Genomic DNA, 21,336 nt, shown 5'->3' with positions numbered 1-21,336 from the left:
GGCCCAGCCCTTTCCTGGACGACGGGGAAAGCTCCACCCTCGGCCCTGGGGCAGCACCGCTCCCTAGCGGCCCGGGACTCGGCGTCTTCCCTCCCTCCTCTCCCGCCAGAACCTCTGAGACAGGCGGCTTCCGGGACAGCCTGTGCCCCTGTGCACGCCAACCACTGTGGACTGCTCACAGCAGGCACTCGTAAGACGTGTGCCCGGGGGACTTCCCTGGTGGTCCAGTGGCTGAGACTCCGCACTCCCAATGCAGGGGGCCCAGGTTTGCTCACTGGTCGGGGAACGAGATCCCACATGCCACAACTAAGAGTTCGCATGCCACAACTAAAAGATCCCACATGCCGCAAAGAAGATTTAAATAAATAAATATTATATATATATATATATATATACACACACACACATATATATGAGTGTGTGTGCCCAGGCCAGGGCTAAAGCAGAGGTGGGAATTGCAGGCCCTGCCCCCTGCAGGGTCTGTTGAAAGAAAGGATCTCCAGAGACATTAGTGTGTGAGACAACTTAGAAGGGACAAGGCGGGGGCAACAGAGAGGGTGAGATAGCTGTGCAATTCCCACCACAAAACCATACACTTGTAGGACCCAGGGGGCCCAAGAGTATTGTCAGTGGATGCCTGAATCCTTCCAAGTCCACCACTCAATGCTCCTCTGGCCTTGGCTTGCACACCTCTTGGGATGGAAGCCTCACTACCTTTTGAGGCCAATTCGTCCGTCTTCCTGACTGGAAGGAATATCTTCCTTGAATGGAACTGAAACCTGTGTCCCTGCTCTGCCCTTGTGAGTTTTTCCCAATAACTGGAAGAGGTCTGCAAGCCCGGAAAGGGTTAAAGTGATTTTCTTTTTTTTAACGTGGACAGAGGAGCAAAGATGGTTAGCAATGGGGAGGGGTAGCTGAGGGTCCAGAAACTGTACGGGAGAGATAAGATAACCCTGCTTGTTGCCAGGGTGCCCTAGCAAAGCATTATGTGAACCCTGTGGTAAGGGTGGCCCATGCCACAGCCTGAGGCCCAGTCAATGCCATACTTATGGGCAGTGGCTTCGGACATCCAGTGGCGCCCGCTGAGATTGGACTGATAGCAGAATCTGAAATACCAGGCACCACGGACAGTCACCTCGCAGTTGCTCTTGCTTGTATCATGGTTGGTGTCATAGGTGGTAAAGGGCTTCCTGCTGTGGAAGCTCAGGGAGTCCCCTGGCAGGAAGGGGATGGGAGGCACCTAGGTGCCGGCACCTTGGAGAGATGATCTCACAGGAGCCTCAGAGCAATTGTGAGGTGGATGTTTTCAGGCCCCATGAGAAAACAGCAGTGCCAAGGAGCCAGGGTGTTTGCCCAAGGCTACACAGGGGCACTGGGACTTGAGCTCAGGACTGTGGCTCCAAAGCCACTGGCTCCTCCCCCTACCTTGTCCCCTCCCAGAATCCTCAGCTTCCCTCTTGCTCCTTTGTCTCCTCCCAGCTCCCATCTGCAGCCTGAGCAACTGTGCCAGGGAGAGCTTGGAGGGATTTCTCAGAAGCCTGGGCAGGAAAGGGGGCTCTCCTGAGGCACCTCCTCATAACCACTTCCCTCTTTCAAATTTCTCCTCAACAGCTGGTGTTTCTTTGATAAAAGCCTTCTCTGGTTCCTCTTCCAAAGCAGATAATGCTGGAGACTTCCCTGGTGGTCCAGTGGCTAAGACTCCGCACTACCAATGCAGGGGGCCCAGGTTCGATCACTGGTCAGGGAACTAGATCCCACATGCATGCCGCAACTAAAGATCCCGCGTGCCGCAACTAAGAACTGGCAGAGCCTAAATAAATAAATGAATGAATAAGTATTAAAAAAAAAAAAAGGCAGATAATGCTAACACTCAACAGAGCCTCAGAGGTCTCCCACACCCTCCCTCCCTGCCTCCTTATCCATTTTACAGGGGAGGAAACTGAGGCTCTGACCCAGAAGGGACTTGCCCAAGGTCACATAGTTAGTAAATGACAGAGCTGGACTTAAACTCAGGATTGTTTGCCTCCAGAGCCCAGCTTCTTCACTCCTACACCCCCCTGTCTCACGACTGCCATTTTTCAGATGAGGAAACTGAGGCCCACAGAGGGGAAGGGGTTGTCCTGGGTCATTCATGGAGGCCGTGGCAGCCCTGGGAAAGAACCCAGCCTCCCTCACCTTCTTTGCCTACTCCAGGGCCCCACTGTAGGCTCGCTCACCTGCAGTGCCCTCTGAGAACCTGCCAAGCACTAGCTGGGTAGTGACCTGCCTCCCCAAGGAGGTGGAAGGCCCCACAGTGAGCAAAGGTGCAGTTGCCTTTAAAGTCCTCCAGCTCCACCCGCAGCTCCCAGGTACCTGGGGGACAGGGAGGCAGAGATGGAGGAATCCTCAGATCCCAGGTGGGAAGTCAGAATGTCAGGGAAATGCCCCTCCAGCTCCCTGGACCCTACTGAGTGCCTACTCTGGAGAGTAAGCTGGGGCAAATTCTCATTACCCAGCCAGAATTCGGACTCCTGGCTCCCAAGACCCGCTTTGTAGGAGGACCAAGAGCAGAAGAAATCCACGGAACCATCCTGTCACCGCTGGAATAGCTAGGGAGGCAGAGAAGGCTAGCACGGCAGCCATTACTCCAGGCTGAGCATGGGATGAGGAGAAGCAGGGGGCAGAGGCAGCTGAGAGTGGATGCACTGTGGGGGGCAGGTGGACAGGCACCCCCTCTTTGGATTGGGGGCTTGTTGATAAAGTGTGAGTCCAAATGACCCTTGCCTGTGAATATGCTGATGAGCTCTACACACACTTATTACCTTTTACTGACTCTCAACTTCACACTGCAGCCTCGAAAGCCCTGGGGGAACTGAAATGATAAACATCGTCCCTGTCCTCCGGAGACAGTCAGTCCAGTTGGGGGTCAGCTTCAAAATAACCTGCTTTAATTTACTATCATAAGAACCAAGATATTAGAGCAGAGAGGTCACCTCCAGAGGCCCACCCAGCCTTACCCTGATGCTCCCTCCCAACCCCACTTTCCTCTTCAAGCCAAGCAGACCCCAGGCCCTGCAGAGTTTCTCTCCTAAATATCTTTCAGTCTAAGAGCCTCTACTTCCATTGTTGCCACTGCCCACCCTCTTCTCCTGCCCCGACCCCTGCAGTTGCCCTAACCTGTGTCCCTACCTGCAGTCTGGTCCCCACTCAATGCATCTGCCACAGTGTAGCCTGAGTCTTCTTTCTAAAACATGTCCGACCTGGTCCCTCCCCTGCTTAAAACTCTTCCATGGCTCCCCACTGCCCTCCACACTCCTCAGTGGGTCATTCAGTGCCCTCTGTGAACTGGTCTTTTCAGGGGCCCTCAGTCCATGCTTGACCCACAGCAGTAGACCTCAGCCAACCACTCCACCTGCTCTCAGCTCATTCATACAGTCCCCCCACACCCTCTTGTACTCTCCTGCCTCCTTACATTTGTTTTTCCCTATACCTGGAATGCCCTCCTGCACCTCATCTATCTCGACAACTTCTACACAGCCTTCAAGGCCCTCTCATATGGCATCTCCTCCGTGAAGCCTTCTCAGACTTCATTCCTTAGTGAGTTACGCTTAAGGGATGCCTTGGCTCTGGTGGGCTCTGGCTCCCCCTAGGGGCCAAGGGGAAGAAGTGCCCACTGGGCCTGACTTCTGAGTCCCTTCTCTCCCTGACACTCGCTCACCAGCCAGCCGCCCTCTGTGATGTCCACGTCACAAAAGACTGGGAGGGCTCGGCCCTCGGGTAGGCACAGATGGTACCAGCCGCTCAAGGTGGCATCCCGGCTCAGCAGCTCCTGGCAGCTCCTGGGGCCTGGGGAAGGGGAGATGGACTGAGGGAGGCCCCCAAGTTATTCCCCAACCCCCACCCCCCTCACAGGCAATGGAACAGGCCAAGTGTGGGACCCAGGAGCCCTCTTGATTCCTTTGGACCCCTGAAGAGGGGTTCCGAGGTGCGCTGGGCCACACCTGGGGTCCACCAACACCCCAGCACCAACTGACTCCAAGTGCCTGGCTCCTATGAAGGCGGCCTCACTCTCCTGGCCCCGGAGCAGGTTTGCTGAATCTCCTGCCCCAGGGAAAGATGAGTGTTGGCTCTGAGGTCTGAGTACCTCCAAGGGAATGCCCATTAACCACCAGAGGGGAGGGTGCCCAGGTCCTTCTAATTCTCCCCACTCCTCCCAGCCTTCCACCCCCTCTGCAGGAGAGAAATCATAGCCAATTCCTGAGCAGCAGCCAAGCAGAGGCAGGGACAGAGCAAAGAAAGAAGAGGAGACCTCTGGCCCCACATACTCACCAGGCTCACCCTTGGGGCCCATCTTGCCTGGTGGTCCAAGTTGCCCTGAAATCCCAAAGCAGAGATGCATTACGTCCCACCCCGTGTCAGGGGCGAAAAAGCAACGAGGGATTTGGAGCCAGAAATCAAATCCCAGCTGCAGCCTTTCCTGTCTCTGTGAATGTGGGCAAACTGCTTATCCTCTCTGAGCCTCATTTTCTCCCTAGCAAAATGCGGATGGTACCACCTACCTTACAGGACCAATCTTCGGATGCTGGGCATCCAGCCTGGAGCCTGGCACGCAGTAGGTTCCTTGCCCTTTTCTCATGGGCTCTCAGCACAGACTAACTGCTGCACCCCAGCCTCCCCAGCTTGCCCCAGGTCCCTGCCTGCTCCACAGCATCTCTCACCTTGAGGACCTGGCGCTCCCTTCTCCCCAGGACTTCCTGGGGCTCCAGGACAACTGGGCAGGAGGACAACTTTGCTGGCTTCCAGTTCCCTGGGTTCTGCAGGGAGACATGGGGCTGGGTGGGCACAGGATGGGCATGGGGGGAGTGGGCATTTCTCTCCCAGACCCCTCTGCACTTCTGTTTTCATCCCCCAGATTCTAGCTGTCAGGACACTGGCCTCCGGAGCTGGCAAGGTTTTTCACCATTTGCATCTATTTGCATATGTTTTTGTGCAGAGCCCAGATTATCAAACTCCCACACTGCTCCTTGAGGCTAGTGAGCCTGGGTGGGAGAAGGATACCTAGGGAGGGAATGAGGGCAGATGGGTACAGAGGGCGCCCTAGGCCTCTACCTGGGCAGCTGGGGCATCCTGGGTTCTCAGGCGGGCTCCGCAAACAAGAGGAGCAAAAGGGAGAGTGGGGTCCAGAGTGGGCCCACCTTGCTGGAGCCCCTGAGGGAGGAGGCCAGTTTATAAGGGGGCCAGGCTGGTGAGAGGACATGAAACAAGACTTCCTCCTGTTGTCCCTCCCCAGGGACACCCCACCCAGGCTGGAACCAGCAGAAGGTGGGGGCATTTCCTTCCTCAGCCCTGGAGAGAATGGGCATAATCCCTGCCTGCTCCAACCAGGATGGAGTCCAACTTCTGATCCTGGCCTCTAAGGCTCTGCAGCCATCTCTTCAGACTTCTGGATTCACATAGGGTTTTTCTACCTTTGAACTTTAGCTCAGTCTTTGCCTTCCATCCGGAAGCCTCCTCCTCTTCTCTCCCTGTGAAGCTCTGCCCATCCATGAAGGTCCAGCCCTAATGCCATCTCCACTAGGAATCCTTCCCTGATCCTTGTCACCAGTATCAGGAATGACCGCTGCTACCATCTGTTGGGCACCTACTGCACCCTACAAATCATGCTGGGTGTGGTACGTCACCTCCCATCGTTACACAGCCCTGCTCATGGTTGTTATTACTGGCCCTGGGTTATAGGCTGGTACATAGCAGGTGATCAGTTAATGTTGGTTAAATGAATGAATAAAAATGGAGAAACGGGCCCAGAGACAGGACATGATTTGTGTTCTCTCTGGCACTTATATGCCACAGATTTTGCCCAAGCCCATGCCCACCCCCCTTAGCAAGGTGACTTCATGCCCACCCTCAGGTCCACTGAGAAGCCCCTGGCAGTGCCTAGAAAACAGCTGCTAATACAGGCCATCGAATGAGCAGACCGTGCAGGGCAGGCGTGGAGGCTGGGAGGCCAGTGAAGAGGCAGCAGCCTTGGTCCACATGTGAGTGGTGAGGTCTGAGCTGGAGAGGGACCTCCGGTGATAGGGGAGGGAGGAGAGGAAAGGCTCATTCATTCATTCACTCATTCATTCCTTCATCAAACCCTCCCTGAGGGCCTCCTTTTTCCAGGTCCAGTGCTTGTGGGGGTGGGGAAGGCTGAGGTTCAAGAGGGTGTAGGGAAGGTAGAGGCCAAGTTTGCCAGACAAGATGGATCCATGAGATGGACGCTGAGACTCTGCAATTCCAATTCTAGGAATCTGTCTTCCCTACTCTCTCTCACAGGTGTGCCAAGATCTGCAGACAAGCCCCTTTACCATGATGCTGTTTATGATAAAGTGGAAATGACCCAGCTGCACATTGATAGGATGCAGGCAAATAAATTATCACCATCTGTATAAGTCATAGGGCAAATTTGATCTATAATGAAAGGGGCAAAATTGCAGAACAATATATAAAGCACGCCCCCACTTTGTATTTTAAAAATGCTAAATGTGTTTTGTGAATTCATAGAAAAAGGTCTGACACATCCTGTTAAGCATAGTTATTTCTGGGGAGTGGGACCAGGGGGAGAGTGATTCTCGCTCTTTATATAAAGTTCTGTGTAGTCCTCTTGTTCCTTACAGGCATTTCCTACTTTTTTTTTTGGGCCACACAGCTTATGGGATCCTAGTTCCCCAAACAGGATCAAACCCGTGCCCCCTGCAGTGGAAGTGTGGAGCCCTAACCACTGGACCGCCAGGGAAGTCCTGGCATTTACTACTTTTGAAAAAGAAAACATTCAATAGAGTAATTTCCTTAACTGGGTGGAAAGCCACAAAGATATAGGGGCATTTCCTCCCTTGGCCTAGGAGAGAATGGGCATTATACCAGCCAGGATTAAGTGCTGGGTGGAGAAGCCAAGGGAGGGTGACCCAGGCAGGAGAAACTGCGTGTGCAGGGGCTTGAAGAAGAGAGAGCAAGGCAGGCTGGGTAACACGAGGTAGATGCAAGGAGCTGGAGGGGAGGCTAAAGGGGAGGCTGATGGCTGAAAGGAGGGGGGTGTTGATGGAAGTGAGCATGGAGGGGGAGGGACAAGGAGGTGGACTGTTTGGCATTGTCCATGGTGGTGCGATGTCTAGGCAGGTGAGCCCTCTGTGAGGCCAAGGAGTAGCTGGAACTCCCTGTGGAGCCCAGGGGCCCTAAAGCCCTTCCAGCTGCAGCTGGAGACCCTGCACGGAGACTAGGCCTGGGGCAAGAAGAGGTGCAGGTGGCTGACCACAGGCTGCCCAGCTGGAAGGGTGGATGGGTGCCCTGGAATGAAGCAGACGGAGCACATGCACCTGCTCTGAACCTTCACCATATCCCACAGAGATGCAACCGCTGTTACCCAACTTTACAGACGAGGAAACTGAGGCCAAGAGCTGTTCAATTAACTTGTTCCCGTTCACACAGAGCAGTCAGGCTCCACAGGCTGAACTTTCACCCATGACTCTCTATTGCCTCTCAGCTTCCTAGGACAATCATGGGACTAAATCAGATACTGATGTCAGACTCTCGGCCACATGCCTGGTTTCCAGCAAGTGCCCCATTGATAGGAGATGTTATTAGTCAGGGAAGACTTCTGGGCCCAGGGATGGGGGGTGAAGAGGGGGAGGTGGGCATGGGTGGAGCTTTCCAGAAGGGCCTGCTCAAGGAAGGCCAGAAGTACCCTTGGAGGGTACCCGTGGAGGGTCCCGGGGGCATCTCCACCTTGGCACTGGGGCAGAGATCCAACTTTAGAAGCCAAAAGAGCCTGGAGATGCCTCTGCAGAGGAGTTCTGAAGTTCTGCTCATTCTAGAGTCAGAAAAACCTGGATTCAAATCCCAGCCCTGCCCCATTCCACTCTGTGTGCTCTTAAGCAGGTGTGCTTACCTTTCTGTGTCTCTGTACCCTTATCGATAAAGTGGTGGAGGAGGGGATTAAACACATGTAACAAATAAAAAATTTTTTTGTTTTGGCTGTGCTATGCAGCTTGTGGGATGTTAGTTCCCCAACCAGGGATTGAACCCGGCCCCAGCAGTAAAAGCGCTGAGTCCTAACCACTGGACCACCAAGGGAATTCCCCCAAATAAAAATATTTTAAAAGGTGACAGTATCAGTTCAAGTCTGAATTTACATTAAGGAGAGGACAGTGGCCATACCTCCACCCTATCCAATCCACACACAACCCAAGACATGGGACATAAAACAGTGCTGGAAAGAGCTCCTTTATTTGGGGGCAGTGTCCAGGCCAGGTTGATGGGAGGAGGCAGGCTCCAGACCTAGTACCAGGCAGGGGGCCCGCAGGGATGATGGATGAGACAGTAGGTGGTTGAAGGATGCTCTCATCTGCAGGTACCAGGCCCAGACAGGAGGGGGTGTCAGGTATTGGGCACCGAGCCTGCTCGGTGCCCACAGGGGCCAGAATTTGGTGACCAAAGTTTCTCCCACCCCTAGCGCCCACAAGCGGGCCAAGAGGGCAGCCTCTTCATCCTTTTTCCCCTGAGTGTGGAATCCAGGCCTGAAGGGGGTCAGATTCTGCAGAGGCCAGACAGAGAGGGCACTCTGGGCAGTGGTCCCACCTCAGCCAGGCCAAGGACGCCCACCCTCAGAGAGCAGGCGGTGGTCAAAAGAGCAAACACTTTAATGGAGGCTGCAGCGATCCGCCCCACAGCACACATGGGGCCACAGCACATGGGGGCCTCAGAGCAGCTCCCTTCTCGGAGGAAAACCAAACCGCACACATGGCCCAGGCTCCTGCCCGTGGCCACAGAGCTGCAGGCCGAAGGCTGCCTGTGCTGTCACCTACTGGTTCTCCTCCCTGCTGGCAGCATGAGGGGACAAAGACAGGTGGGCTCAGTTGGGCTCGCAGACACCGGGCCCAGGCTGAGTCCTGCCCCAGCCAACACCCAGCAGAGAGAACCCCACAACTGGAGGAGGGAGAAGGGGTGTGGCTCACATGGGGGAGGCTGGGAGGGACTCATCGCCCCTAAGGCTGCCCCATGGGGAAGACAATGCACCGGCGCTAACAGGGACCTGAGGGGCAAGAGAGGGGGGCGGGTGGGCAGTGAGCTGGGACTCGGCAGGCTAGGTACTCACAGTGTCTGGTAGGTGCTGTCCTTGGCCTTGAGGAAGCGCAAGACAAAGAAGGCCACTGTCTGCAGGCTCAGCACCAGCACGACGCCACCAATGAAGCTGGCCCCATCAAAGCCAGGGCCGCGGGCCTCAGGGACCGAGGGGCTCTCTGCAGGGTGGAGGTCACAGAAGGCCACTGTGGGCCAGGAGCCCAGCCCCACCCCAGTACCCGGCACAGGTCATCTGGAGGCCCCAGTCCTCACTATGGGAGCCTTGAGCAGCAGGCTCAGAAGTTCAACCCAGACCCTGTGGGCGGTTGGGAAGTGCCTGGTGGGAGGGACAGTGCCTGGCTGGGGAGGCAGGGCCTTGGCTCGGCCCTGGCTCTGCTCCTGAGCTGCTCGGTGGCTTGATGCCTCTTACACCCTCTCTGAGCCTCCTGACTGCAGGGACCAGATGGTGACTGAGCTCTCTGCCAGCCTCCCTCTGCCACAGCGGCCCAACAGGGTGAGGATGGACCCAGAACTTGGACATCCACACCCGCTTCAGCTCAGAGTCCCTCTCAGCCTTGGGTCTTGGGGTTTGAAGCCCAGATACAGATGCTGTGGTCTCCTTTCAGGGCTCCTAAGTCCTGAGACCCTGGAGTCACCCAATGCCAGAGCCCTTACTTAGGGAGGGAAGGAGCAGAGGAAGAAGTGGAGGCCCACACCCTACCAAGTAGATAAATGAAGACTTGACGATGTACGTCAGAGGGAGAAGCCAGGCTCTGAGTGCCAGGCCTGTCCAAAGCCACCCCACAGTTAGGGCATAGCCAGACTCACACAGCATCCCCTGACCCTTTCCCCTGCCCCCGCCTTGTGGCCCACGGTTGCCAGGACATCTGGGTGGCTCCCAGCTGTGCCACGTTAGCCATCGACTCCCACCAGGGATTCAATTTCAGGCCCTGGGCCAGGTGCCCAGAGCAGAGCAGGGCAGGGCAGGGCTGGTGGTGGAAGATCATTCTGGGGCAGTGAAAGGGGCCCAGTTGGGAGCTGGGTCCACCTCCCAGAGGGAGTAGCTTGTGGAAGGGGGGTCTGAGAATATGAAGGGCAAAGGGTAGTCCCAGCTGCAGCTCAGGGAGCCCCAGAGAAGGGCACTGGGGAAAGAGGAGCAGAAGAGGGAAGAAATAAGCTGTACAACACTGATCTGGGGCTCAAGCCGGAGGGAGCTGAGCCATCAATAATTCAGCCCCTAAGATCACGTTTCTGGCTTTAATTAACCAAGAGCCTCTTCAGCCATCCTTGCCAAGCCTGCTGACCTCCAGGCCCTGAGGGGCAGTGGGAACCAAGGGGTGGGGTTCTTGCCTCTGTTTTGCCAGGAACCTGCTTTGTGACCCTCTCTGAGCCTGGATGTTGCAGTAGGTAGTCACTGAGGACACCTTGGCAACCTGAGCCATACACCCTCAGCACCAAGTAGGTCCGGAGGGGGTCATCCTGAGTTCTCTGGTGTGGGAGAAGGGATGGGAACCATCATTTCTTGATCACCTTCTATGCATCAGAAACTGAACTAGGTGCTATACATCTTCTCATAAAATCCTCACAGCAACTTTGTGAGGTATTATCCAACCCACTTTACAGATGTGGAAACAGCCTCAGAGGGAGAAATCACAGGGCTGAGGTCACAGATCTCCTCAGTGCCTGAGCCCAGCTCTGTCTTTCCCTGCACCTCTAGACCTCCCATTCCCCCAGGTAGTACCTACCTGTTGTGATGGTCTTCGGTTCATAAGTGGGGTGGTGATGCACAGCTGAAGAGACAGGGAATCCATAATAATCCAGATCCCCACCCCCAATTCCCATCAAGACCCCAGCCCAGGCCCACCCAACACACTTTCAAGCCTTAGTTCACACAGTTCCTTCCACCAGATATGCCCTCTTTCCACTCTACCTTTAAGTGTCATCTCTGATGCCACCTCCTCCACGAAGCCCACCCCCCATTCCCTTCTGAACTTCCAAAGTCCTCACTATGGTTTAAAATAGAAGAGCTAGCTCCCCCATCCTCTCTACATGCTTGTCCTAGATCCTCTGGCCGTACCAATTTACAGAGGAGGAAACAGGCTAGAGAGGGGAAGGGACTTCTCAGTGAGCTAAAGGCAGAACTGAAGCTGGACCCTGGTGTTCGTGGGCATAGTCTACTCTCTGGGAGAGGCCAATTCCATATTGGAGGCAGGCTCTGGCTGGGGACACCTCAGCCCCCTCCCTCCAACTTGACTTAGGCCAGCAGGAGCCCCCTTACCTGGACATGACTCTGAGCGGTTGTAGACAGAGCAACCTTCCTTGACCACCTCAGCTTGGGCCACACAGTGTCCTGGTGGGAGAAGGTGCAGGGAAGAGGTTTAGGGGGTGGGGCCAAGGCCTTGGCGTTCATAACTGGGGGCACTAAACTTGGGGAGGGCCTGACTCCATACCTGGCTCCTCCGGCTGACACTGCTCCCACACGCAGCCAGAGAGGTTGTGTGCTCTGTTGCCCTCCACACAATGCTCACAGAGCTTCAGCTGTTTGCAGGCCCCTCGGACAGCTGGCCAGACGTTCATGCGGAGCAGGGCTCCCCGCCCAAAGCCTCGAGCTCCTTTACCTGGGAGTGGCATGGGTGCAACACTTTGAACCCAAGCTACAGCCCCCCTTCCCCACTACGGTGGATCTCACGCCTCTGCACACATACACTCACCTGGATCTCCCAAGCCCCACTGCCCATCTGCAGTTTCCACAAACACATGGTTACACACACCAAGAACCTCCCTGACATTCACCCAGAGCACCCTCCCTCTGCGTACATCGGGAGCTACCCCCCCATACACCAGGGGCCGCTTCACTTCCATACACCTGGGGCCGCTTCACTTCCATACACCTGAAGCTCCCTCACACCTGGCGCCTATATGTACACACAGGGCTCCACACACAGCTGGAGTCCCCTTCTACCCACCCCAGGAGCCCCGCACACATGTGGAAAACTCCCCTCCCGCCCCCCAACCCCCGACTGCTCCTGGCAGGCGGCTGGGTGAAGGGTGAAGGGCACGCGTTACCAGCCACAGCGAGCTGGGCACACAGGAGGAGGCAGCAGCAGCCGCCACAGAGCGCAGCCCGTAAGGCGCGGGGTCCCGGCGCGGCCATGGCGCGGAGGCGGAGCCTGGGGGTCGGGGTCTGCGGAGTGCTGGTGTGGCGCGTCCCCTCTGGACTCGGCTCCGCCGGGGTGTAGGGAGCGAGACCCGGGCAACCTGGGCGAGGCCAGGTGGGCGTGGCTCTGGCAGGGAGGGGCTAGTGACGCCACCAGGTGGGGCGGGGTTTTGTGGTCTGAGGCAGAGCCAGATAGGGCGTGGGTAGTGGGCGCGGTCTGGTGGGGGCGGGGTTCGGGGATCTGGGGCGGGGCTCCGGCAAAAGGGGGCGGAGTCCAGGACCAGTAGCCGGCCAGGTCGCTGGATTCCCCCACCCTCAGTTTCACGAAAACTCTGCTGCATTATTATCCCTACTTCACAGGTGAGGAAACTGAGGCTCAGAAAAAGTGACTAGTCGGAGGTCACAGAGTTAGTGGCAAAATCTGGATTTGAAGTGAAGTCACTTTCCTGACTTCCGGGCTTGCGTCAAGTGCGTCCTCCAACCAGGCCCCAGGATAGCGAGGATCGGCCTCCAGGCTCTGGCAGCCCGCCTCGCTTCACCCGTTGCACCCTCCTGTCTTCTGCCCCTCAACACACCGCGTCTACCTCTGACCCACCACATCCCCTCTGGCCAAGTCAGCGGTCTCATTGTTACTGGGACAAGTGGGCCTTTCCACAGCCTTCTTCTCTGCCTCTTCTGGTTCTTCTCCCTCTGCAGCCACTTCTCAGGTTCCTTAGAAGACACCTCCTCTTCGTCTTCTCCCCATCCTCCATTCTCCCCTTTCCTCTCCCCTCCCCTCTCCTTCTCCCCCTTCTCTACTTCTCCTTTTCCTCCTTTCCCCTCTTCATCTCTGGTGGCCCAGTTCAGTCCTGAGCTCTATTTCTCCTCTCCTGGGGTCATCTCATCCATTACTCTGCCATCAGTTCCCAACTGAAAGCCAACGAGTCCCATATCTCCATCTCCAGCCCAGTGCTCGCTCCCCAGCTGCCACACCTGTAACTAATAATACATAATTAACAACTATTAACGACTTACTACTAGCAGAATGTACATTCTACCAAGCAGTTTCACTAGCAGCTTCTCTTCTGACGTCCTCAACTATCCTCTAAGCATGGGTTTTGTTATCTCCAGTTTGCAGGCCTCTAGTAAAATCACTTGCTCAGGGGCACACAGTTAGGAGGGGAGCCAGGATGTGGACCCAGGATCCAGTGAGGCCAGAGGCTACTCTCCCCTCTGCTATGCCTCCTGAGGGTCCATCTGCTTCCTGGGCACCTTTACCTGAGTGTGCCTCAGGCCCCTGAAACTGCCTGGTCCTTCTTCCCCACTCAAGGAGACCCCTTCATTCCCCCCGGCACCTGATTGGAAACCATGGTCTCATTCTCACTCCCTCCCTCTGTCTCAGCCCCCAGACTAAAGTCCTGCAGATTCTGCCTCTACGTCTCTCCTGTGTCCTGCTCCCTCATCTTCCCTTTGCTGGCCTCACACTGCCTCTCAGCCTCCAGGACCCTCCCAGCTCGGCCCTCACAGTGCAGGGCTGTCCTGAAAACATGGATTCAACCATGAAACAATTTTCAATTCAGCTTGGCCTTCACAGCCCTGTGATTCCTGGCTCTTGAAGTCTTTAGAAGTCTTGTGCTCACCCCAACATCTTCTTACCCTCTGAGAAAATAGAACAGCCTTTCCCCCAACACACGCCCTCTTTTGTACCTCCTTGCCTTTATCCTATAGCTGTTCTCTCTCCTGGAGGGTCCTCCTCCTCTCCTGACTACATGTGTCTGGCAAACTAATCCTTCAGGACAATGCAAAATGGGCACCGCCTGCAGGAAGCCCTCTGTGACTGTCGTGGAGCAAGGCTGAGCTGCTGTGGCACTTGTCCCAGGTGGTAGATCCAAATCCGTCTGCTTTCCCGCACCCAAGCCCTCATCCCCTCACCATCTCTTGCCTTGGTGACTGCAGTGGCCTCCTGGTAGGGCTTCTGCTTCTGCTCCCCACCTCCAGTCTGTTCTTCACTCAGCAGCCAGAGCAATCCTTTGAAAATGTTAAGTCAAATCGTACCATTCCCATGTTTAAGCCCACCAATGGCTCACTGCTCTCCAATACTAGCATGATCGTCCCCCTGCCTACCTCTCTGAGCTCAACTCCTACTCTCCCCATGGCTCCTTTGGCTCCAGACACACTAGCCTTCTCTTTGTTCCTCAAACACATCAACTCTTTTCCTCCTAAGACTTGGTACCTGCTGTGCCCTCTCCTTGAAACTCTTCTATCCTCTCTTCAACTGACTTGCTCCATGACTTCCCTACTTAAAACAGGTCTCCTGGTTATTCTACATCATCATGCCTCCTTTTTTCCTTCAGAACACGTATCAACTGTATAATTAATTACTCATTTGTTTCTTAGGCTATAAGTGAGTTCCAGGAATGCAGGGACCATGTTTATCTTCATCTGTAGTTAACTCCCTGCACACATAAAAGCTAAGCAGGTGGTTACCAAATAACCATACTGTACCATCTTGTGACTGTGTACATGTTTGCCTGTCTCACTGGTCTGTGAGACCCTCAAGGGCTCCCTACTTAATATCGTATTAAGTATTTATTTGTAGATTGTCCATCTCCCCATCAGAATGGAAGCTCCATGAAGAAGGCAGAGATTTTTGTTCATTGCTCTATCCTCTGTGCCTAGAACGGTGCCTGGCAAATAGTATATGCTCAATAAATATTTATTGAATGTTGAAAATGCAGGGATATGGCCACATCATCTTTCTGTCTGCAGCACCCTCTCAAACCCAAGCCCAGGGGAACTGTCAGTGAATATTGGCTGAATGAATGAGTCAGTGCTAAGAATGTGTGCGCTGATGATGCCCAGATTCTTGGGGCTTGGACAAGGAGCTTGTGTAGATAGTATCTGTGTCTCTCACACACACACCTCCCTCCAGAGCCTAGGCCCATAGGATTCTGCAGATTGGTGAAGAGAGAAGAGGTAAGAAGTCTTACCTGGAGGTGAGCGCTCACAGCCATCTGGTGGTCACCTGGGGAACTGCAAGTACTATCAGCCCTAGTTCAACTTCACTCCCAGCCCCTTCTGGGGAGATGGTGACATCTAGGCTAGAATGAAGGCACACTGGATTTGGTTGCAGATGGAATGGCTTCAGATCCCAGCTCTGCCATTTACTGTGCAATTTGGGGCAAGTCCCTGGCTTCTCTAGGCTTCACCTGTGAAATGGGGTTGCAGGACTCTTGTAAGCACTGGGCTCTGGTCTGGCACCCGGTAGGTGGGAAGGACTGGAGCGGGGTGTCAGTGATGGGAAGGAATCAAGGAGGCATGGCAGAGGGCATGAGTAGGAGAGAAGAGGAAGGGCTGTCCCTTCCTCTAGACAGCAGATTTTTGGAGAAGGGAGACCTGGTTGGCAGTGATGGCCTCAATTGTCCTGTTGACATGGGGCAGTTTTGGAGCATGAGAGAGAGTATTCACATGAAAATCCACAGCCCCACTTGAGTCTCTTAGGTCTCCGGCATTTCTCATGGTTAGAAATATCAGTACACCCCCCGGCTGGCTGAGGATCGTCTCCATCATGAATGACACCGTACCTATCTGGATCAGGAAGTTCTGGCCAACCAACTACTTCAGTGGAAGCATGGTCATTGATGTTCTTCACTCTGGAAGGGCAACAGTATCCAAGACAGAAATTTGGGGAAAACTAGCCAAAATCTACAAGACCACATCAGATGTCACCTTTATACTTGGAGTCGGAACCCATTTTGGTGGTGACAAGACAACTGGCTTGGGCATGATTTACGATTCCTTGGGTTATGCAAGGAAAAGTAAACCAACACAACCCAGCAAAACATGGCCTGCCTGAGAAGAAAAAGAACTCAAGGAAACAGCGTATGAAATGCGAGAGCAGAATGAAGGAGGTCGGGGGACCACAAAGGCCAGTGCTGGTGCTGGCAAAAGGAAGGAGTAAAGATTCTGCAGTGACTTTATCTGTGGTGATTTTGCCAATTTTTCATGAGAGGATTAATAAACTATGAAAAAATAGAAAAGACCACTGCTGCTCAGAATAGAAGATAGTCTCTCATACACCCTTTCTTTCCTTCTCCCTCCCTCCCTTCCTTCCTTCTTTCCTTCCTTCCTTCCTTCCTTTCTCTCTTTCTCTCTCTCTCTCTTCCTCTCTTTCTTTCTTTCTTCCAAGTGCTTGCAGGATCTTTGTTCCCCGACCAGGAATGGAACCCGTGCCCCCTGCAGTGGGAGCACAGAGTCCTAACCACTGGACTGCCAGGAAATTACCTCTCATACACCCTTTCATGCCAACCTCCCAGCAGCCTTCACCCTTCTCTGAGACCAGCTGGACAGTTGTTGGGACCCAGCTCTGATGGGGAAGAAAGTGAACCTGGATTCTGGGGCGCTAATGCCCCTGTATTCTCTCTGATGCCCCCGCCTTCCTTGACACCGTGAGTATTACTACTCTCTCTCTGTTTTCCTTCTTTCTCTAGATGTTGCTTTTTGTTTAATCATCCAGTCAGCAAGTATTTATTGAACACTGACTCCATGCCAGGCATTGTTCTCCAGCACAGAACAGAACAAAGTCTGTTCGGTCCTGGTGGGGCTGACACGTACTTTTTTAGAAAAGAATAAATTTAGAATTTCAGGAGTGCTAAGTGCTCTGAAGAATAATAAATCAAGGAAAGAGGGCAGAGAGTGACGGGGAGGGGAGTGGTAATCTAGGGTAGAGGTCAGGAAAGCCTGCTCCTGAAGATGTGACTTGGGTTCAGAGACCGGAATGAAGTGCAGGGGTTCCAGGCAGAGGGAACAGCCAGTGCAAAGGCCCAGGAGCAGCAATATTCTCATCCACAGTCTGTGCTCTCAATGGCAGGGTTCCCTGAGGCTCCTCCTCACTCTCTGCTCCCTCCCCTGGGTGATGTCATCTACCCCTAGAACCTGCACATCTATGCCTCCCAGGTGTCCTCCTCCTGCCAGATATATTGGCAGCCAACACAGCCAGTGCTGATAATGTGCCAGGCCCCTCCCAACAATCCCATGAAGAAGATACTAACATTGTCTCTATCTTATAGATGAGAAAACAGGCACAAAGAGCCTAAGACACTCACCCAATGGAGGAACCGGGATTTGAAACCAGTCTAGACTCCTGACCACACCACCTGCTAAACACCCCAAACTCACCATGTCCAACCTGAAGTGCATTATCTTCCCCAGCCTTGACCCTATCCTCTCCCCATGTACCCTGCCACCGCCTGTCACCTCCTTCTCCCTGCCCTACACTGACTGTGGGAGCTGTAGTGGTTCTGTGTTGCGGGGAGAAGTTGGTGGGGCCTGCGATCTGGGCTGCCTTGGTTTCCTCAAGCCCTAAGCTGGTCCCTGCCCCCCATCCCCATCCCACAGGGCTGGTTGATTCCAGTGAGGATCAAAGCTAGAGACAGAGGGAGGAGGAGCAGCCAGTTCCCCTCCCCCAGAACTGGCCATATCTGTCACATCTGGAGAAGTCAGCTGAGAGAGGTTCCCTGGGGACAGGCAGGGTTGGGGAAGAGGGAGCTCCTTCTCCATGCCCTACCCTGCCAAGGTGTCTAAGATGGGAGGTTGAGAGGGGCCTGCCCTGGGTACTGAGCTGCTAGGTTTCCTGCTTCCAAGTTCCTCCTGGCTCCACCACTCCTGCTGCTTCGGGGAAGTGCCCCCTACCACCACCCCGCTGGCTTTCCAGATCCTTGAATAAATAATTCAGGTTTTGAAATCTTGCCAGGCCCACTCCTCCCATGCTGTGAGGGCGCTATTGGGCTGACATGATTGACGTCACCCAGCTCCTTATGCCAGCCCCAGCATCACGAGGACCTGCCCTGGCAGCAACTTACCTGCCTGGTCACTGTCAGTCCAGACCCTCTACCCTGTCCTACTTACCCTGGGGTCCACTCACCACAGTCACCTGGTATCTTTTTTTTTTTCACCTGGTATCTTCATTCCAGGACCCTACAACCCTCATCACAGCCTTGTCACTTCAGCACTTGTGACAGGGTCACGGTGACCTGAAGTCCTATCACCTGGACACTCCATCTTCCCTTTCCTTTGCCACCGCCTTTTGCCACCCTGCAATCCCTGAACCCCATCATGCCACAGAATCACCCTGACACTGCTATGGTTGCCCTGGGGGCTTCCCTCTCTACCTCAGCGTCCCACTGCCACCATCCCCCAAGATCCTGTCATCATGCTCATACCGTCACTGCCACCCACCTCCCTGCTCCCTCATGCTCCTGTCACCATCACCTCAGGGCCGTTTCGTCTTGGCAACCCCTGCCATCCTCACCGGGGACGCCCATTCAGCCCCATCACTCGGTTTCCGTCACCTGAATTCCATCAGCCTTTGCCACCCGAGAGTCCCATCACCCCACAGTCTATCCGCGTTCCCTTTCCGCTCCCCCTACACATCCCCCTCAACCTCCCGTGGACTTCCAGGCTCTCGCACCAGCGCCCCCGAAACCCCCGGCCCCTAGAGGGCGCCGCGTCAAGGACAGCGCGGGCCGACTCAGGAGGGGGCGGGGCCGCAGCCACGGTCGCTTTTTATGAATGGGGGAGCGGGCGGCACGAGGCCTCATTACTATGCCGAGCGGCGCGCGCTGCGCCCCAGCGCAGCTCACCCATTGGCCAGGCGGGCCGCTGACGTCACCAAACCGGTGGCCGGGGGCGGGACGGGGCGGGGTGACTCACGTCGCTTCTCCCGCGGCCGTGGGGGCTTCTCGGGGTCTGCATACACCCTGCGCAGCCTGGACCCGAGCGGAGCCTCTCCGGGGCCCGGCCGCGCCCGGTCCCGAGAGGTGAGTAGCGGGCCACGCCGCGGGCACCAGGCGTCCGGGAGGGCACTCAGGATTCTGGGGCGCTGGGCAAGCGGTAAGGCTCGCAGCGGCTGACTGGGGTCGGAGGTCGAGACCAGGAACCCTGAGTCTGGGCTAGCAGGAGGGGAGCCAGAGTCTGAGTGCTGAGAGCCGTCAGCTGGGTAGCCTGGCGCGGGGTGAGCCCTCCTGCAGGGACCCGAGGCCCTGAAGGGACTGATGGTCATCTGAGTTTGGGCCGGCAGGAGGTGTCTGGGGCAAGGACCCAGGCGTCCGAGCAGGAGGAGGTGTCTGACTTAGGAATCCAGGCCTCCGGGCAGGAGGCGGAGTCAGGCCCAAGATCCACGTGTCCGGGCAGAGGGAGGGGTCTGACTCAGGGATCCAGGCTTCCAGCAGGGGGTGTTTGTTCCAAAGACCCAGAGGTTCAGGCAGAAAGAGGGGTCTGGCTGGGGACAGAAGTCTGGGAGGGTGTGTGTTGGGGGAGGCTGAGTTCCCAGCTGTTGTTACCCCAGGAGTGCAGGGTGGGGGCTGGCGGGAGCTTCACGAGCATTCTCTGGGGGTGGAGTCTGGGTTTGGCAGTACTGAGAATCGTGAGGGGTCTGGTGAGCCTCAGAAACTGAGCGTCATCCTCCCTGGTGGGGAGGGAGCAGAGCTGCTCTCAGTCTTAAGATGTTTTTCCCTCCCCCAGTCCTGGGCCTTTCCCAGCTTCTCCTGGATCCTATGGGCCTCCATCCACTTATGGTAGTCCTTCATCTTGTCCTCCTCTGGTCACACATGTGGGAGAAAGAGACCTGCAGGACTCAGGGAGTTGGAAGGGAGAATGAAGAGACCCGGGACAGGGATCCCCAGGAAAAGAGACTCCTGCTAGCCTGGCGGCATAGGAGAGGTTAAAGGTACCCTGGAAGGAGCTTCAGGGCAGGAGTGGGGGCGACAAGGCATTGGGACTCAGCCAGGTATCCTGAGGTGAGACTCCTACTGTTTCCAGACCCCTCCACTTAGCACCCAGCCCTGCCAGCTTCTCACAGGGCCTTTCTCCTGCAGGTACCATGATGTGGGGTGCAGGCAGCGCCCTGGCCTGGCTCTCTGCTGGCCCAGGAAACATGAACATGAGCAGCGTGGGCTCAGCAGAGGGGCCTACAGGCCCAGCCACACCACTGCCCTCACCTAGGGCCTGGGACGTAGTGCTGTGCATCTCAGGTACCCTTGTGTCCTGTGAGAACGCGCTGGTGGTGGCCATCATCGTGGGCACTCCCGCCTTCCGCGCCCCCATGTTCCTGCTGGTGGGCAGCCTGGCTGTGGCAGACCTGCTGGCAGGCCTGGGTCTGGTCATGCACTTTGCTGCTGTCTTCTGCATTGGCTCGGCGGAGATGAGCCTGGTGCTGGTCGGCATGCTGGCCATGGCCTTTACTGCCAGCATTGGCAGCCTACTGGCCATCACCGTTGATCGCTACCTTTCTCTGTACAATGCCCTCACCTACTACTCAGAGACGACAGTGACGCGGACCTATGTGATGCTGGCCCTAGTGTGGGGATGCTCATTGGGCCTGGGGCTGCTGCCTGTGCTGGCCTGGAACTGCCTGGATGCCCGGGCCACGTGTGGCGTGGTATATCCGCTCTCCAAGAACCATCTGGTGGTCCTGGCCGTTGCTTTCTTCATGGTGTTTGGCATCATGCTGCAGCTCTATGCCCAGATCTGTCGCATCGTCTGCCGCCATGCCCAGCAGATTGCCCTCCAGCGGCACCTGCTGCCTGCCTCCCACTACGTGGCCACCCGAAAGGGCATTGCCACCTTGGCCGTGGTGCTTGGCGCCTTTGCCGCCTGCTGGCTGCCCTTCACCGTCTACTGCCTGTTGGGCGATGCCCACTCCCCACCCCTCTACACCTATCTCACCCTGCTCCCTGCCACCTACAACTCCATGATCAACCCCATCATCTATGCCTTCCGCAACCAGGATGTGCAGAAGGTGCTGTGGGCTGTCTGCTGCTGCTGTTCCTCTTCCAAGATCCCCTTCCGATCTCGTTCCCCCAGTGATGTCTAGTCGCATCCTGGTGACCTTTCAGCCCTGATCACTACAGAATTCCAGAATGTTAGATCCTCCAGGGCTTTGTTCCAACCCTCCAGCTCCGCACCCCAAGACCCAGCTGGTTCTGGAGTTCTAGGACTTTGGGTGTTTCACAGGATTCTGTTCAGATCCCTGCAGGGCCTAGCTGGCTCCATGGTTCTAGAATGTTCAGGTGGTCAGGGTTCCACTCAGAAATGTCCCACAGCCCAGCTGGCTTGGAGTTCCAGTA

At 55.6% G+C, this 21,336-nt stretch overlaps 3 protein-coding genes and 1 non-coding gene across 6 annotated transcripts; 2 read left to right on the top strand and 2 right to left on the bottom strand.

Moving 5' to 3' along the window:
- Window positions 1-946: 946 nt before the first annotated feature.
- Window positions 947-4,785, bottom strand: FCN3 (ficolin 3). The gene is given in 7 exon segments (XM_061186924.1): window positions 947-1,215; window positions 2,217-2,253; window positions 2,255-2,352; window positions 2,459-2,588; window positions 3,698-3,825; window positions 4,309-4,353; window positions 4,698-4,785. Coding segments are annotated over 6 exon segments (657 nt in total). The 5' UTR covers window positions 4,331-4,353; window positions 4,698-4,785; the 3' UTR covers window positions 947-973.
- TRNAG-ACC (transfer RNA glycine (anticodon ACC)) lies at window positions 1,675-1,747 on the top strand. The gene has a single exon. It is a non-coding gene; the product is annotated as a tRNA-Gly (tRNA).
- Window positions 4,786-8,243: 3,458 nt separating the features above from the next.
- On the bottom strand, window positions 8,244-12,299 carry CD164L2 (CD164 molecule like 2). Of its 3 annotated transcripts, none has more exons than XM_061186920.1 (6): window positions 12,142-12,299; window positions 11,526-11,693; window positions 11,354-11,425; window positions 10,821-10,865; window positions 9,110-9,254; window positions 8,244-8,831 (listed from the first exon to the last, which is right to left on the bottom strand). In XM_061186920.1, exons 1-6 carry the CDS (start codon window positions 12,227-12,229, stop codon window positions 8,816-8,818), a joined length of 534 nt encoding a protein of 177 aa, XP_061042903.1. In that variant the 5' UTR covers window positions 12,230-12,299; the 3' UTR covers window positions 8,244-8,815. The 3 variants fall into 3 exon arrangements, with proteins under 3 accessions (XP_061042903.1, XP_061042905.1, XP_061042906.1); XM_061186922.1 differs by having other exon boundaries at window positions 8,244-8,359; XM_061186923.1 differs by lacking the exon at window positions 8,244-8,831 and having other exon boundaries at window positions 9,106-9,254.
- Window positions 12,300-18,947: 6,648 nt separating this feature from the next.
- On the top strand, window positions 18,948-21,083 carry GPR3 (G protein-coupled receptor 3). The gene is made up of 2 exons (XM_061186919.1): window positions 18,948-19,029; window positions 20,086-21,083. The coding sequence occupies exon 2, from the start codon at window positions 20,091-20,093 to the stop codon at window positions 21,081-21,083; it is 993 nt and encodes a 330-aa protein (XP_061042902.1). The 5' UTR covers window positions 18,948-19,029; window positions 20,086-20,090.
- The last annotated feature ends 253 nt before the right edge of the window (window positions 21,084-21,336 follow it).

Source organism: Eubalaena glacialis, chromosome 3, assembly GCF_028564815.1.
Source record: "Eubalaena glacialis isolate mEubGla1 chromosome 3, mEubGla1.1.hap2.+ XY, whole genome shotgun sequence".
Classification (NCBI taxonomy): Eukaryota; Metazoa; Chordata; class Mammalia; order Artiodactyla; family Balaenidae; genus Eubalaena; species Eubalaena glacialis.
The sequence above is the reverse complement of the archived record's forward strand: the minus strand, read 5'-3'. Positions and strand labels throughout refer to the sequence as shown.

Excerpts from the sequence above, each read along its gene's own strand:
- GPR3 (XM_061186919.1), top strand. The coding sequence starts at position 20,091 with ATGATGTGGGGTGCAGGCAGCGCCCTGGCCTGGCTCTCTGCTGGCCCA.
- CD164L2 (XM_061186920.1), bottom strand. The coding sequence starts at position 12,229 with ATGGCCGCGCCGGGACCCCGCGCCTTACGGGCTGCGCTCTGTGGCGGC. Across the intron at positions 11,694-12,141 it reads TGCCCAGCTCGCTGTGGCTG|GTAAAGGAGCTCGAGGCTTT; the intron begins GTAACGCGTGCC and ends TGCCACTCCCAG. Across the intron at positions 10,866-11,353 it reads CCGCTCAGAGTCATGTCCAG|CTGTGCATCACCACCCCACT; the intron begins GTAAGGGGGCTC and ends CTGTCTCTTCAG.